This window comes from Anopheles maculipalpis, chromosome 3RL (genome assembly GCF_943734695.1).
Source record: "Anopheles maculipalpis chromosome 3RL, idAnoMacuDA_375_x, whole genome shotgun sequence".
NCBI classification, from domain to species: domain Eukaryota; kingdom Metazoa; phylum Arthropoda; class Insecta; order Diptera; family Culicidae; genus Anopheles; species Anopheles maculipalpis.
This window is the reverse complement of record NC_064872.1, coordinates 65,417,996-65,433,826: the sequence shown is the minus strand read 5'-3', so window position 1 is coordinate 65,433,826 and position 15,831 is coordinate 65,417,996. Positions and strand designations below refer to the sequence as shown.

General features: G+C 43.8%; 3 protein-coding genes across 3 annotated transcripts in view; 2 read left to right on the top strand and 1 right to left on the bottom strand.

The window, feature by feature from the left end:
• Positions 1 to 15,831, top strand: part of LOC126562120 (sialin-like) — a 293,788-nt gene that overhangs the window by 116,642 nt on the left and 161,315 nt on the right. The window lies entirely within an intron of this gene.
• Positions 8,609 to 12,568, bottom strand: LOC126561703 (ankyrin-3). Its single transcript, XM_050218008.1, has 8 exons — positions 12,367 to 12,568; positions 11,431 to 11,594; positions 11,222 to 11,337; positions 10,792 to 11,154; positions 10,104 to 10,257; positions 9,851 to 10,029; positions 9,669 to 9,772; positions 8,609 to 9,598 (listed from the first exon to the last, which is right to left on the bottom strand). The coding sequence occupies exons 1-8, from the start codon at positions 12,541 to 12,543 to the stop codon at positions 8,609 to 8,611; spliced, it is 2,247 nt and encodes a 748-aa protein (XP_050073965.1). The 5' UTR covers positions 12,544 to 12,568.
• On the top strand, positions 14,078 to 15,519 carry LOC126562592 (eukaryotic translation initiation factor 3 subunit I). The gene is made up of 3 exons (XM_050219141.1): positions 14,078 to 14,227; positions 14,455 to 14,681; positions 14,763 to 15,519. The coding sequence occupies exons 1-3, from the start codon at positions 14,225 to 14,227 to the stop codon at positions 15,514 to 15,516; spliced, it is 984 nt and encodes a 327-aa protein (XP_050075098.1). The 5' UTR covers positions 14,078 to 14,224; the 3' UTR covers positions 15,517 to 15,519.

Here is a 15,831-nt window from a genome sequence, read left to right as displayed (position 1 = left end):
GGCCCCTCGCGTCTAGACGTCCGCGCGATCTCCGCTCCGAAGGATACGCTTTTCCGAGATCGACCGTCTCGGTCTGGCTGCCTGAAAGCGCACGTTAAGGTACCACTACTGAACACCGTTTACCAGCAACGCGTGGGCTCTTCTGCCAGAGGCTTTTAGCACCTTTGTCGAGCTTACCTTAGTGTGGTGCACAGGTAGAGCCACTCTGATATCGCATTGCACAGAACGTATGGTGCACCTTCGTTTGTGTGTGCGTACCTTCTTACATACCCCTACCGCCAACATAAGACGATCGGTCGTACAAGCGGTACGACGGTACATTACACGATCGGTTCAATCCGGCTTACCTCCGGATGAGTGCGTTTTGGTTCTCTCTTTCTCTCTCTCTCTATCTTCGAAAACCAGCTGCGGTGTTGCAACCCATGCCTGCCGGAAGGTTGATCCTAGGGAGGATCGGTCGGCGATCGTCTCTGTGCGGACACATGACCCCTTAAACGGAGACTTGCTATATGGCGGGATTTTCCCAGCACTCGAAATTGACCTGCCGGGCGGGAATGGGTTTAACATGCACATAATAGACTTATCTGTGTTCGGTTGACGCACCACATGACTCACCAACACGATCACGCCGTCTCGGAAAAATCGTCTTACACACAGAAAGAAGCGAGAGAACGACAAAGCCGTGCAAAGAAAAATCCCACTGTAAATCCCCTTTTAGTTTATTATTGTAGCAAATTAGGTACGGAAAGTATGGGTGCCGTAATAGCTAAAATATTAGCAAGGCCGCTTCTTAATACACTCCAATAATTTTAATACAAAATGCATTTTTTGGGCATTCCTCGGGTGATCACGAAGTTAAGCACACGTGCTTAAAACACGTGTGCCGTACATCTGGGCTTGCGGATTGCGAACTCCAAATAGTACAAGCGTATCGTTGTTCATGCGTCGTACAACATTCATTGTTTTCGTCTTGGAAACGAATTTCCCATCCTGGCTGAAAACACTACACACTCGAGCAAATCTGTGTTCGATTAGTGCTAGCACATCTCACACGTGGCATGTAAAAAAGGGGTCGAAAACATTAACGTAAGTTAATCTACTTGCGACCCGGATCAATCGTCTATGAACTGTACTGGTCTCGGTTGCATGCAGACCTTAGTGAAGGAAACCAACTGCTAATGCAGCTCATCGGTGAACGTTTTTATTGTGTATAATTTTTGGATCACCGGCACAATTATGTACGGCCCGCAAGTCTGTCTGTATGTGCGAATTAGTTCGTGACTGCATCCGTATAAATCTATTCCTTTTTTTAAATCGTGCTTTTTTTCTGCTGCGGATCCATTTTTTTTTTTAATCTAGAACTTAACACGCATCCAACACATTTACTATTGTGTATGTGTTTTTGGTCTTTTCGCATTCTCCCAAAACCGTTTCGATCTTACAAATTTTCCATTCCGTCCCACCCGAACAAAGAGAACTTCGCGCGTCGTGTTATGCACGGATGAGCGTTGTTTCGGTTGCAATTTCCTTGTTTGTGTTACTGGAAGAGAACGGTTGAATGTTGTGTTTTTTTTCTGTTTGTTCTTGTATTCTATTAGTCCATCCCTACTCAGGCACCAAGGCAGGTTGTCGTGTACGTGCTGATTTTTTTTTTTTTGTGCAAAGAAGGTAGGCTTTTACCATCCAATTTCATGCTCGTTTCGGTAAAGAAACTCAATTTTTATGTACATTAGGGTGAGATTCGGGTGGAAAGAAGGAAGGCAGAGGAAGGAAGGGATGCTATTGAAAGGTTGGCTGTTTTTTAGAGGTCAGGGAATGGAAAAATTTGCGCATGGTTCCATATTTGTTTCATTCAACTTCATTTAGATCAACGGTGGTAGCATATTTGCTTGCTAAAATTTTTGTTTTTTTTGTATCATTCGGTTGTGAATTATTCGTTCTGTGTGTACAGTATTGGAGCTAAACACGGATGCATTCAGCTCTGCTAATAGCACATTGTGCTAAACGTTCGTGGAGTAGAATCCAATCGGCAAACGATCGTGCTACATAACACGATTGGCCTGTCTGGGTACGTGACGCTCATGAAAATTCTAATAAAGTTTATAAACTAAGTGAAATACTGCCGGTTTTTTGTGCCAACTGGGAAGGACTTGTTTAACATTCTGTTAATAAAATAACGCATTATAGATTTTGATATTCATGAATAACACCTCTTAGCAAAAATAGGCACACGAAATGAAGATTACTGATGATAGATTATTTTCAGGAGACTATTAAACCAGACACTGTAAGGTTTGATTTAGAGGGAGGGATCATCTCTGTTTTTGGCTCATTAATAAGCCGGAAGCTTCGTGTAACAAGGTAATAAAAATTCACTCTGAGACTTTCATTACTTAAAGCTTGATACTGATAGGAGGCATCCTATAGAATATCTAAATAAAAACAATTGTGTTTATGGCTAGTAAAAAGGTAAGAATTGGAATTGAATTGGTGGCTGAAATCGATGTTTTCCCATGAAGCGGCGTTGTACTTGATGGGGCGGAGTTTGTTGCTGAGCTCTAGGTTGTGCCAGTTGGTGTTCCAGTGTTGGGAGATTATGATATTGCTGAACTCCAGATTGCCCAGACGGTCTGCTTTTTCGTTTCTGTTGAGTCCAGAATGTCTCGGAATCCAGCAGAAAACGATTGTCAAGAAGCTGAATTTGGGAATCTTTGGAGGAGCCTGAGGTTGCAATGCAAAGCCGTGGTTGTTTATCTAGGCTAGTAACCACTTATTTCTTCTACATTCTTCCCTTCTACATTGAAGACTCTGTCTAAATGAACCACATAATCATTAGAGAAACATTGTTAATCTTCCTCCAAGTTTGGACAATATAAGAGGATCAGTTACTAGCTAGGACATCGATTCAGATAGAGGAAAAATAATAAAATGATCTTCAGACATTGCGAAGATCATGAAGTAATCCTTAAGTAACTAAGTATAAAAAGAAAGAAATAATAAACGATCTCACGATCGTAGAAATAATGAGAGATCTTTGTGGTTGCTTTCAGAACCTTCAGAATTAAGATTCAAACACAGATCAAAGACTATTCTTTAAATGGACATAATCTCCAGATTGTCTGCTATAGAAGGATGAATGCTTAGATGTCTTTTTCCAATCAATAAATACACTTTCCCCTTCTCGGATTAACTACCCCGGTATCCTCATAATGGACGTTAATTGTAAGTGTCCTTAACGTTTTCGTTCCCTCAAAGGTCTTCCGAAATGACCCGACAGAGGACACACGCAAGATCAACCTTTTTTTTTGTCTTTGTTCATCGAGCTATTCATTGATACAGGACGGTGCTGTAGAATTGTTTTAATTGACTCCCATAGCCTCATACCTTTGCAAAATACCTTCTGCTGTTGCTGAAGTCCCTGGTGCAAACCATAATCAAACTTATGCACAACGCTAAACCCACCGATATTCTCTCACCGGAGAAACGAATGAATAGGCGAAAGAAGGAAAAAAAAACGCACCGTAGCATTGCCATCTAACTAGCTAGCTAGTCCTCCTCCGCCAATTGCCAATTGCCCCCAAACCATCCGTCATAATGTCTCATTAACGAACGCAACCCGGAGAGTTGGTTGCAGCCGCCAAAGTCAAATCGGAGCGATCTTGCTCGAGGACAGAACGAAATTGCCGCCGTCATGCACCGGCCCGGAGGTTCGCGTCCAGCGCGCGATTGTCTCGCGCGCTTCTCCTTCCGGTCTCGGTACTCGGAACCCACCACCGTCACTGCTTGGCTGGTGCCTGATGCAGCATCGGTAGAATGCTTTGCACACGGTTCCGTTCCGGGCGGTGCGGAATCACCTTCCTTCTCTCCCACGTGCTCTCGTCTATTCGTCGTTTGATGGTGACCATGTGGGGGAGGACACAGTCCTGACATTGTTGTGAGTTCATTCTCTGTGTGTGTGTGCTTTTTTATTTCACATCGCTCATTCGAATTTTGCTCAAACTAATCGTCTAGAAGCACCTGTTTGACGGTTATTGTAGTGTCGAAAGGGAGCTTAAGATGGGGAAAAAAATCCGTAGGTCAATCGTGGCCGGAACCTGCACTTAAGCTGACAATCGGAAGGTTAAACAGTTGTTTATTTGGTAGGAAAAATGTAGCATTAGGGAACAAGCGTATTAAACTTGTTTTCTTTTTTATTTAAAAACTTATAATTTATCATTGCAATGCAATATGAATACAGTACGATCCAAGAAGTTATCTTAAGTTAGGTTAAAAACTGGGAAATTAAGTTACCAATGTCAATGTGGCTAGACTACTTAAAAGCTTATAAAACCGGGCTTATATTCCAAATCTCAAATAACTGCAACAACTCCTTCCCACCTATCTTCTCTCCTATCCTACACATAACACAATAATCCTCGTGATTTCGTGACGTTTTAATATTCCCTTCCTTTGGTTTTTGTCTTACCATTCACCAGTCCTATTGGTGACCTTCTTCTGCACGCAAACTTTTATGATCTACGCAGAATCAGACTTCTGAAAGCACTTTCGTGGCTAAGCTTTTGAGCGCGCAAATGGGAAAAAGTGTGACCGGGTTCACATGACAATGACCCTACCCAGAGCTCCTAACTGCTTGTGGAGACCATACGTTTGGTACGCATTTCCTTTTTGCGCTTTTTGGTTTGCTGTTGTTGGAAACGTACGTGCCCCTCTCGAAGGACTACCTCACCACGAACTCTTCGGTCAGTGGCCATAATCGTAATAGGTTCCGCCGATGGTAAGATCCGGGAAAAGGTACAAGCCGGACAAGTTTGGATTTGATTACTCACGATTTTCGACCAGATCTTTTGTGAGTGCCTCCGTTGGCCCGCTGCACAATCTATTTCTACCCCAATCTGGTCCATTACTTCTGCACCAGCAAAATTGGCCCGGAAGTTCAATGCAAGGTCAGGTTCAACGGTATGGGCAGGATTTGTCTGAACCTCTCGTGCCATTAATGTATGCAGAAATGGGCAGGCATGCAGCACAGCGCAGCTGAGGCAAGATTATTCGAATCAACGACGCCTTGTCATACGCTTACCGTTATTTATTAATTTTGCTGGTTCTTTTATGTTGCTCGATCAGAAAGGAAGTTTATGACCAACTTGACTACATGATCAAGGAATGGTCAGGAAATTCCAGAATGTAGCCTATGACTATTGGTAGTTAAATTATCTATGAAGAATACAGAATTCACGCTAGTTGCATGCTTCTGAACCGATTATATGTAATATGCAACACCCTCAACAATGCTGTACGGCAACTATAAAACAGAAACCACTTAAAAGTGTGAGCTCTGTCAGTACTCTTCCCTCCATATTGCCTAATAGCCATCGTTATGTCAACAAACGCGCTAATAGGACACTGCGGGTGTTCATGTGGGAGCACACTTTGCCAGCATTAATTAAGCTCAGCAGGTGTGTAGAGGATACGCGATATATTCCTATCGATTCTGTTCCGGTTGACCGCACCTGACCGAACGCTGGAATGTGCGACACAGACAGTAGCGTACAGCACAATTCTACGGTTGAAGTTGAAACTTCGAATCGTTAACACCGCTGTCTAGCCGTGTCGCGTTACAGCCACGATCAGTACGAGCGGTGTAATATCGGATAGCACCTAATAATGTTCAACCGCTAACGATATTACCGATCCGATCAATTACAGAACAATTAGTAGTATCGTTGGCCATGGTTGATTGGAGCCGTGTATAGCTTATTTAATGTTGGACATTTTTCGACTCTAATCAACATAATTATTACCTTCAAATTGGAAGTATGCGATAAAATCGATTACCAAAAATTTACACTCATTGCTAGCGTTCTTGGACGCGTTCTCGCAACCCTTATATTCTCTCCACATGGACAACATGCCATGCCCCCTGTGGGTGAAATGTGCGAAAGACTTAATTAGGGTTCCATTGTGCTGTAAGTGTAAAATCAATTTCCTGTCACACTGTCGACGACAGTGGCAGGAGGGTGTTAAGTCTTTTGTTTCGAAGCACCGGTTCATACCTGCTACCGGAAATATGGATGTATTTTGCGCTGCATGAACGGAGAAGAGTCGCTAAGAAGCAGTTCAATCAAACCCTTTTGCTGCTTCTTTCAGACAGGTGAAAATTTGGGCTATGGTAGGATGTTTGTTTTCCTGCTTCTAAGGGTAGAGGTTTCAAACTACGGCCCTCCAGCCAACGAATTCCTCGTCGCTTGTATCGTATGTATTCCATGAACATACTGCCTCATGGCCAACTAATTCGGTGTATGCTATGGGCAAAAAATCGAGGATCAGCACAAAGGAGATGATTTTGGAATAAAAGTTTTATTTCTGAGTGAAGTAAAATTCGTGGAGCACGTCTTGACGGTTTGAGACGAAGACATTTATATAAAGAAGAAACTTAGGCGAAAAACGATTCTTTTTAAAGAATGAGTAAGGTTCAATTATTCAATATCGTGAACGCGCGAAACAGAGTGAACGGAGAACAGAGAGATCACTGAAACGTGGGCACAGTTCTTGGCTACATGCGGAAGACGTGCGCCTTTGCTAATTTTAATGTACGATTTGAACGGTTCAGTTTTTGTGGCAAAAACGGAATAGCAACTGGTCGCCAACAATCCATTTTATTGTTTGAGTTATTTGTAGTACTACTTTAATAGGATAGCAATCCCCACCGTAAAAGAAGGTAAAATTGAAAAAAACAGAAAAATGCATCGTATTGATTGTCTATTCTATAGAAAATTGAAGTTGCATGGAGGCAGAACCTACTAGCATAGGTCATTTATAAATGTTCCAGGAAATGCAACGAAGTACAGTTCTCTTTTGCCTGGCAAATGTTCAAACCTTACTAGTTTGTTCCGGATGCATACGCCTTTTTGGACAGGCGATTGTAGTCTCAGAGACTCAAAGCCTCTAATAAATAAACGAAACAAAAAATGCCTTTGTCTCTAATGGGGAAAAAAATGTAAAGCTATCTCTCATATTAATTTAAACCGTATACATATGTAATTTGCCCGCGGCTCTAGAACGTTTGGAGAACCCTGCCTTGGGGTAAAATAAACGAACACAAAAAGTCGTCCAGACGAGTACGGTTTATTTTATCGCACCGGAACAGTGGCAGACAAATCCTTGTGCATAAGCTAGATATGGGTACCAATGGCGTCCTGTTGCTGCAGTACTTTATGCACTCCGGGTAGAATAGTTTTAAAGATATTTATTTTATTTTCAAAATATTAGAAGCATAAAATCTCAATAGACGCCACAATCCGAAAACGCTTTACCTGGTTGTATGATTCTCTATTTAGAAGTACGGCCACCGGTATAAGAGACAAGAAAAAGCGAGCACACAGCATTTAATTGTTCGGTTTATTTTGTTGATGTTTTTCGACGTCTTTATTTTACCTCCTCGGCAAACCCCTAAGATACATCTTGTAATTCCGCATGCCGGACCCACACTTTGCAGGCTTTACGAGTTCCGCACAAAATACTTTCTTTACCTAGCAGCTTTTCTCGAGCTGCTTCGTCCGTCTTTTTTAGTTTGATTCAGTTTTTAGTTTCAGTCCTATTCTGAAGTGTTTCTGAAGAAATTCGGTATTTTCGACGCACACTACACAATATTCGTCATTGTGTATAACGCCGTTTTATTTGTTTGATATTTTTGTTCGTTTGTTCATGACTCTCGGTTTGATTGACGGTGGCGGCGCCCCGTGTATAATAGGATGATGATAATTTCGTATTTCATATCTAATGCATTGGAGCAGTGGCCTAACACCACCACACTACCACCGGATTTCCTGTTTGGTTTTGTCGTCTGTCGGCGCATTGCCTGCCTGGTTTATCTATCTGGCCTATCCTATAAAAATGGATCCTCGGTAAACGGCTACAACATATTTACAGTATACACACAAAAACACATTTTACATACATAGTTTTATATTCTCAGCTCAGTGCGAACCTTACAAATTATGTTTACGATTGTTCGTTTATGGGCTTCAGTTAGGACACATTATCTCTAGGCATGTAAGGACGTTTTTTGCTACCGCAAACGTGCCGGCATTAGTTGTGTTTTGTTTCTGCTTTCCCTTGTTTGTTATAACTACATTCGAATAAAAGATTTCAAGATTGTTGTTTTTTCAAATTTCAGATCAAAAAACAGCATTAGAATTGCTGCTTCGAATTAACGAAAAAGTTAATTAATTGTAAAAAACGCAACAGGGGAATGCTTACAGAACTAGCAGGATAAAACATTCGCTTCATCGTCTATTTGAAATACAAAAAACACAAGCATAGAGAGAAACATATGATACACCTACAGGTGTGCCTATCATGTTAAAGGATTCAATAAAAATATACAAAAGGATTCGATAAAAAGCAGCACAAACATAAGATCAGCTATTAAGCTACGCGATTTTCCGTTTACCATCTCACTGGTTCTCGTATCTCAAAGGAACTGGGTACAGAACAGTACAAAACACAACACAACAACTACACCACAATCGCAGCACCTATGAAAGAGATCATCTCGAGAGGACTCGCACCCGACTCGCTCTCGTTTTACTTACTTCCCGGCGACCCCGGCTCATTTGTCAAAGTTCATCACGTACTCCTTCAGCGGGCCGGGCAAATTCAACCGGTTTATGCTCGGTGCCAGCTTTTTGTCCAAACTGTTGTAGATACACACACGGCACAGCTGCTTCAGGCTGCGTGGCTTTTTGTACAGCGTAATGATCAGATGGCGCAGATTATCGATCGACCGATGCGGTACCTGTGCGATCAGCAGATTGTGCAACGTTTTCAAACAGTTAAACAGTGGCTCGTGCTTCATCGAGTAGTAAAACAGATAAATAATGCGCTGGTACGTTTGTTCGCGATCCAGCAGTATAAACTCCTTGCGCGTGATCAGCATAATGTAGTAGAAGAGTAGATAGTTGCGGGCGTTATTGCGGAACGAGCTACGTAGATTTTCGTTCCCATTGGACGAACCACCTGCCCCACCCGATCCTGGGCCACCGTTTCCGTTTGCTATCGCAGAACCACCGCCACCACTACCAGCAACCCCGCCCGGAACACTATTTCCAGCACCGCCCGCACCACTTCCGGCACTGCCGGTCGCCGAACTGTCAGCGCCACCCGGCGCACCACGAATACCACCGCCAAAGTTGATGAAATCATTCACGAAAATAATCGATGAATTGCTACTGCTCGCACCGTTCGCCATTAGCTTGTTGCTGAGCGACACATTTGGATCGGTGCCGTACTGGATCAGCAGCAGCAGCAGCTCGTACACGCACAGTATATCCGGACAGGTGCGCACGTTAATGATCATATCGATCACGGACTGTAGGATGTGCTGGGAGGTAATGTTACAATCGAGCCCGTACTGCAACAGTAGCAGAAGAATGTTTTTGATGAAATCAAAATTAGCTCGTTTCTGGATATCACAGTTCAGCGTGAAGTTTTCCGAGACGGTAAAGATGAGCACGTGCAATGGCGTAAGATTTGAACGGTAGGAGCAGTTCGGATTGGCGCCATTTTGTAGCAGTATTCGAATGCAGTTCAAGTAGCAGACCTGAATGAAAAATTTCAAACCAAACATATTATAGAGGAAAAGAAATAATGGCAAACAGTAGCAAAAATACCTTCATTGAATGTGTAAAATGATGCAATGGGTCCTTGTTGATGAGCGGCACCAAACAAACCATAATAGGAACGGATCCATCTCGGCCAACAATGTTCGGGTCACCTACAAATGGGCGAAACGGAAACATCCGGTACATATTTTAGTACAAAGCCATTCTTGGAGGGGATGTAGAACACGTACCTCCTTCTTTGATAAGCATGTTTAACAGCTCGTAGCACACCTCCCAATCTCGAATGTGACGAAAGACGCATGCTAACGCACTGTTGCCTGTTTGATTGATTGAACTCTTAGCACCGTTCTGAAGCAGAAAACGCACCAAATGCAGGACGTCCCATTTGTTCCATTTATCGTAACCGTACCTGCAAACGGTAGTAGAGACAAGAAGTTTAAGCCAACAAGCTTGCTAGCAATACGTTCTTTCGAATAATCATACCTAGCCTCCTCTAGAGCGTACCGCACGATGATAGCGTGCAGTGGCGTATTGCCTAACGAATCTGGACTGTTGATCAGTTCCTTGCATCCTCGTTCCAGCAGTATGCGGATCGTGTTGAGCGTATCTTCCGCTGACTTTCTTGCTGCCAGTATCACTACAATTTTACCGGAAGAAATGTTACATCAAGCATAGTGAGTGAATATATTAATCCACAAGTGTTGTGCGTATTGAGTAAGAATGTGAGTGAGTGTTTGAAGCCTTTCTAATGAATGATATAATGAGTTTTTACAACTCCTTTGGGATTTGAATCGCAATAACTTTTACAGGATTTCTACAGGCTAACAGGTGTTGAAGGGTTCGAATCGAAATGAGTTTTTAAAATTGTTTTCAGAGTTTTGAGAACTGTTTTGGGGTTCGAAGCGCAGAGAATTGTCACATTAAAAGTTAAATTTTTTGAAAAAGGCATTAAAAAGTAAATTCTTAGAAGTATCTAACACATCTTCGCAGGATTACATTGCGCCTCCCATCCCCCTTCTTTCCTTTGTTGTTTTGAGTTAGGGGCTTCCTTCTGCTTCTCGTTGCATCGACTCCCAAAAGAGTTGTTAAAAGAATCATCTTCCGGTCGGGAGTAAGTAAGAGTGAATGAATGCTTTGAGAAGGGTTGTTTTCTCTCATCACTAGTACCCACCAACATGCAGTAGTGTCATTTGCTGTGTGCACGTTCGCACCGTCGTGATGGCACCGTGCTGTATTAACAGCTCCAGAAAGCGTCCATCGTGCAGCACCGCCTGATGGATCGGGTAGTACTCGTCCTTGATGAGATTGATCTCATCCGAGCGCGTTTGCACGAGATGCTGCACACACTTCCACGCACCCCGTTCGCAGGCAATGTGCAGCAGTGGTTTTCGTACCCGGAATGGCATCCACGGTTCCTCCATCTTTTGGGCCAAAATGTTCAGCACATTAATTTGATCGCCATCGATCGCATAGCAGACGGCATTCTGTAGCTTCGTGTTTGGGCGCTCGCAAACGCCTACATCATCGCCTTGATCTAGGTTCAATGAGCAAACATCGGGTTAATTTAATGTATTTTGGATGAATGTGTTGCCCAGCCTTACTTTTATATTTCCCACTTTCCTCGCAGTTGTGCGAGTGTGCACCGGGAAAGCACATCCTTGCCTCTGTATCTATTCGGGCACCGTGTTTTAGCAGCAGCTCTACGCATTCTTCGTAACTATTTCATTTGGGGTTAAAATGAAAAGGATTAGAATCATCAGATTTATGATTTTCAAAGGTTATTTAATTGTGTTCACAGTGCAATTCTTACCCTTTTAAACAGGCTATGTGAAGTGGTAGTGAACACGAGCTGCGGTTCACATCCGGGCGATGTCTTTGTAGTAGCCACCTAGCTAATTCTACGTGATTAAGTCCTACGCTTTTCTGTAGCAAATTGTATCCCGTTTCATCGTGTATCGCAAGTATATTTTCGTACTGGGAATGAAAAATAACAAGAAAAGAAAAGAAATTTAATAATAATACGATTATAGATATGATTTGAGCTAAGATTTACAAAACCATTAAAAGGTTCTCATAATATATATAATTTTAAAAATATTTTTATTTTTTTCTCCTGCTCCAAGAGACGCGTTCTCAGATTCATCTGGCCAGCTGTGTAACGTATGCAAAACGAATGCATCCAAAAGGGAAACAGTAATCCCTACTGCGGAAGTGAATCGTATTCACTTTGATTGATAATGAATGCACGAGAATTAGTTATAGATGCGTGTGCGTCATACTAGGTCCCGCCCCTTCTCGTCTCCCCTCTCCCAGCACCCTTCCCATCCGTAATTCATACCGATAGGTGGCGCGGTAGGATCTGGCTGGAATTTACCACAAATCCCGGTTTCGATCAATCATCTGAGGGAGCGTATGAGAAGCTAAAAGACAGATGCAAAAGATCGCTTCGATACGACGATTGACGCACGCCGGGAAGGTCGGGAGCACTATATGCTTGCGTTGCCGGATGATGATTTCAATTTTGCTAATGATACTACTGATGCTGGTGCTCGTGTCAGCGGCGCCCTGATCGTATTTGTATACAGATCAGTTCTGCCTCGTTTGTTGTTAATAATAGCGAACGCAACATGTCTGTTTAGCTGTTTTAAAAGTGGACCATGTTCCTTAAGCGAATGTCAATCCTCCTGCGGAAGATCGCAATCAAAGCCTGAGATAAATCTCGTTCATCAATCCTCCCCATACGTACCTTCGGTATTTGTAGTAATAATGGTTCTAACCGTTGAATCGATATCTTTGGATTTGCCCTGAGTGCGTCGAAGATTGTGTTCACCTTTTCAACGGTCGTTTCCGATACTTTGTGACCATCACGGTTCGAAAGTAGCGCACTGCCGGAACGGAACACTTGGCTAACCGAGCCACCCATGTTGCTTGAATAGCAAGTGAATCGGTTGTCAGGCGGAAACTATGCCAACTAAATATGGGAACACGCGTTTGCCAGACTACTAGATTTTGTACTAGAGATCACTCCAAGCGGTGGACAGATGTTACCACCACATCAAGGTGCTGTCCATGACTTTCTTTACTAGGAACGTTTCACGGTTCGGAATCGAAACAGTATGTGATGACCATTGGGTCTCCCGGTCGTGTCCTCCTGGCGTGGAGCTTTACTGTGTGCTGCATCCAGCCTATTACGGTAACACTCTATTCGACACTACATCAACAGACATACACACTTCGCTAGCTCGTGACGATTGCCTCTGGCCACCGGGCCCCTCTCGCAGCAGGGGAGTTTGGAGCTGCGGGCCTCTTTGACTTCGCAGCTTATGACGCAAAAGCAAAAACACATCCACAGATTACCCGCCCCTGATTGTACTGCGCTGCATTATCTGTAGTATTTACTACCTCTATTACTGTTGTCTGTGGCAGGTACAGCTAATACTATTACCGTAACAATGACATGGGTGGCAGAACATAACACCAAAGTTGACCTTTAGCATTCTCCACTTTGAAGCAGCCTTTCCTGCGCTTTTGCACAGGTTTCCCTCCAGACTGAAGAAATACCGCACTTGATCCGTTTTCTACGGATACTACGCTGCCGTTCGCATTATGCAATTTAATGCCCGTTTGCGCTGGAAATAGCTAATAAGCAGCTTTTCGAACATTCGCACATTTGTTTTGATGCACTTTTGCACTTTGTGTTGATGATGATGCACATCACCGTACGCGCAGATGGAATGGTATGAAGCGTGCGTGCGAAGGGGAACGCGTTTAGTTGGCTGGCTAGACCGAAATTAGCACTAAATGAACCGAGAGTATGATTGGTCGAATCGATTCACGGGGGCTCAGGCAAAGCCCTCTTTCATCCAGTTGCTTCGTTTCTTTCACAACCAGCAACAGCAGCAGAACAATCTGTCACCATGTTTGTTTGGCTGAAAATCGATACACCCTAGGCCGAGGTTCCGAGGATTTTCATTCCGTGACCGCGTACATCGGCAAGAGGCGACGACAGTCGTTCAGCGCGGTAAAAAGCACAGCCAGCTGTTTGCCGAGGCAATCAAAACAAGAAAAAAAGTAGTCCAATTTCCGATACGCTTCTAATAATACTAGGAGAGCTCTCTTTACGCGACGCGGTCTCAGTCTTTCAAGCGCCACTAATGCAATTGTTGCTTTCTTCTGTGTGTTTTTTTTTCGCTTTTTTGCAGATCTTTGCATTTTTTGACGTACAGCTGTCCCAAAACATTGAGTTCGAATCGTGTGCCCATGCAGCACAGCGTATTGACGTCACAAGCCGTCAATGGTGCTGGCGGAGTTAATACAATTTTCACTGCATATTCGCAATAGTTGAGTATTTTACATAAAATTAAACTTATAAAGATAGGAAAAAGCTATAAGAATGTAAAATTTGAGCCAATCTCCGTATTGTTTTCATTTGTGCTGCATGGGTAGCGTCTGGGAATTCGGTGACGCTAATGACAGCACGCTCTTCGGGCGTTTGACAGTGCCAAAGTGCCAAAAAGTCTTTCCAGCTATTCGCATTTTGTCGAACACCTCGCCGTCCTCTAGTTATTCCATTTTTCAACGAATAAAGGACGTGTGTAAGCAAAATGGTACGTTTTGAACGTGTGTCGATTGAGCGTGAAACAATTTTCCGTCGTGAATTGGCGTTGGTTTTACCGCAAAACGTCCGTTCCATCTGGAAGAAGAAAATCTAACCTCACAAAATCGGCAGCGTAGCCGCTGTGTTAGAGAGAGAAGGGCAGGGTTTAGAAGGGTGATACCAGTGAACAACAGAGTGATTCTATCCTGTTTCTCTTCTAAAATTTCATCTTTTCAGAAACCGTTGATGCTGCAAGGACATCAGCGTGCAATCACGCAAATCAAATACAACCGCGAAGGTGATTTGATCTTTTCATCGGCGAAGGATAGCAAACCGTGCGTATGGTACTCGCTGAACGGTGAACGTCTCGGTACGTTCAATGGACACATCGGTGCTGTCTGGTGTGTCGACGTGGATTGGACGACGACCCGGCTGATTACCGGCGCTGGTGACATGAACACATTGTGCGTATCCTTTCGAAGCGGAAAGACGAAAAATATTACTTCCCGGTGGCAAGCTATAATACATCGTCGTTTTCTTTCCAGGTTGTGGGACGTTGAAACCGGTACAGCCCTGGGCAAAATTCCTTGCAATTCGTCCGTGCGTACTTGCAATTTTAGCTTCTCGGGCAATCAGGCCTCCTACTCCACGGATCGTGCGATGAACCATCCGTGCGAGCTGTTCGTCATTGACGTGCGAAACATTGATGCCAGCATCAGCAGTGCCGATCCAGTATTGAAGCTGACGATGAACGAGCAGCAAAGCAAGATCACCTCCATGCTGTGGGGTGCGCTCGATGAAACAGTCATCACCGGGCATGAAAATGGCTCGCTACGTATCTGGGATTTGCGTGCGGTGAAGGAACTGAACTCGGTAAACGATCACACCGCCAGCATCACGGACATGCAGATGTCCAGCGATGGTACCATGTTCGTGTGCTCATCGAAGGATTGTTCGGCGAAGCTGTTCGATTCGGATTCGCTGATGTGCTTGAAGACGTTCAAGACAGAGCGGCCGGTCAATTCGGCGTGCATCAGCCCACTGTTCGAGCACGTCGCGTTGGGTGGTGGACAGGACGCGATGGAGGTCACCACGACGTCCACACAGGCAGGCAAGTTCGATTCCCGCTTCTTCCATCTGGTGTACGAGGAGGAGTTTGCCCGCGTCAAGGGACACTTCGGTCCAATCAACAGCATGGCATTCCATCCGGATGGTAAAAGTTTCGCGACGGGCGGTGAGGACGGTTTTGTGCGTATTCAAGTGTTTGATTCTTCATACTACGAGCACACGTTCGAGTAGACGCCGTGGGTTTTATCACCGATCAATCAGTGCATCAAGCAACACAGGGGCTTGACTGCGCTGCATAGTGTGTGCTGAAGAAGGAGGACGAAAATACGAACATTTAAGCAAAAGGAAGTGGTGGCGTGATAGCGTAATAAGTGGAAAAGGTGAAAAAGTCTCCCAGCAAGTAAGCGAACATTTACCATCAAGCATATACTCGAACGAAGGCGACGGAACGATGAAAATCGGTGCCGATCGTGCAGGTTATATGGAAAGGAATAAAAACGGCAATGAAGAAGAAGGGGAGAGAAAATTTTGCGTTCTTGTTTGTTT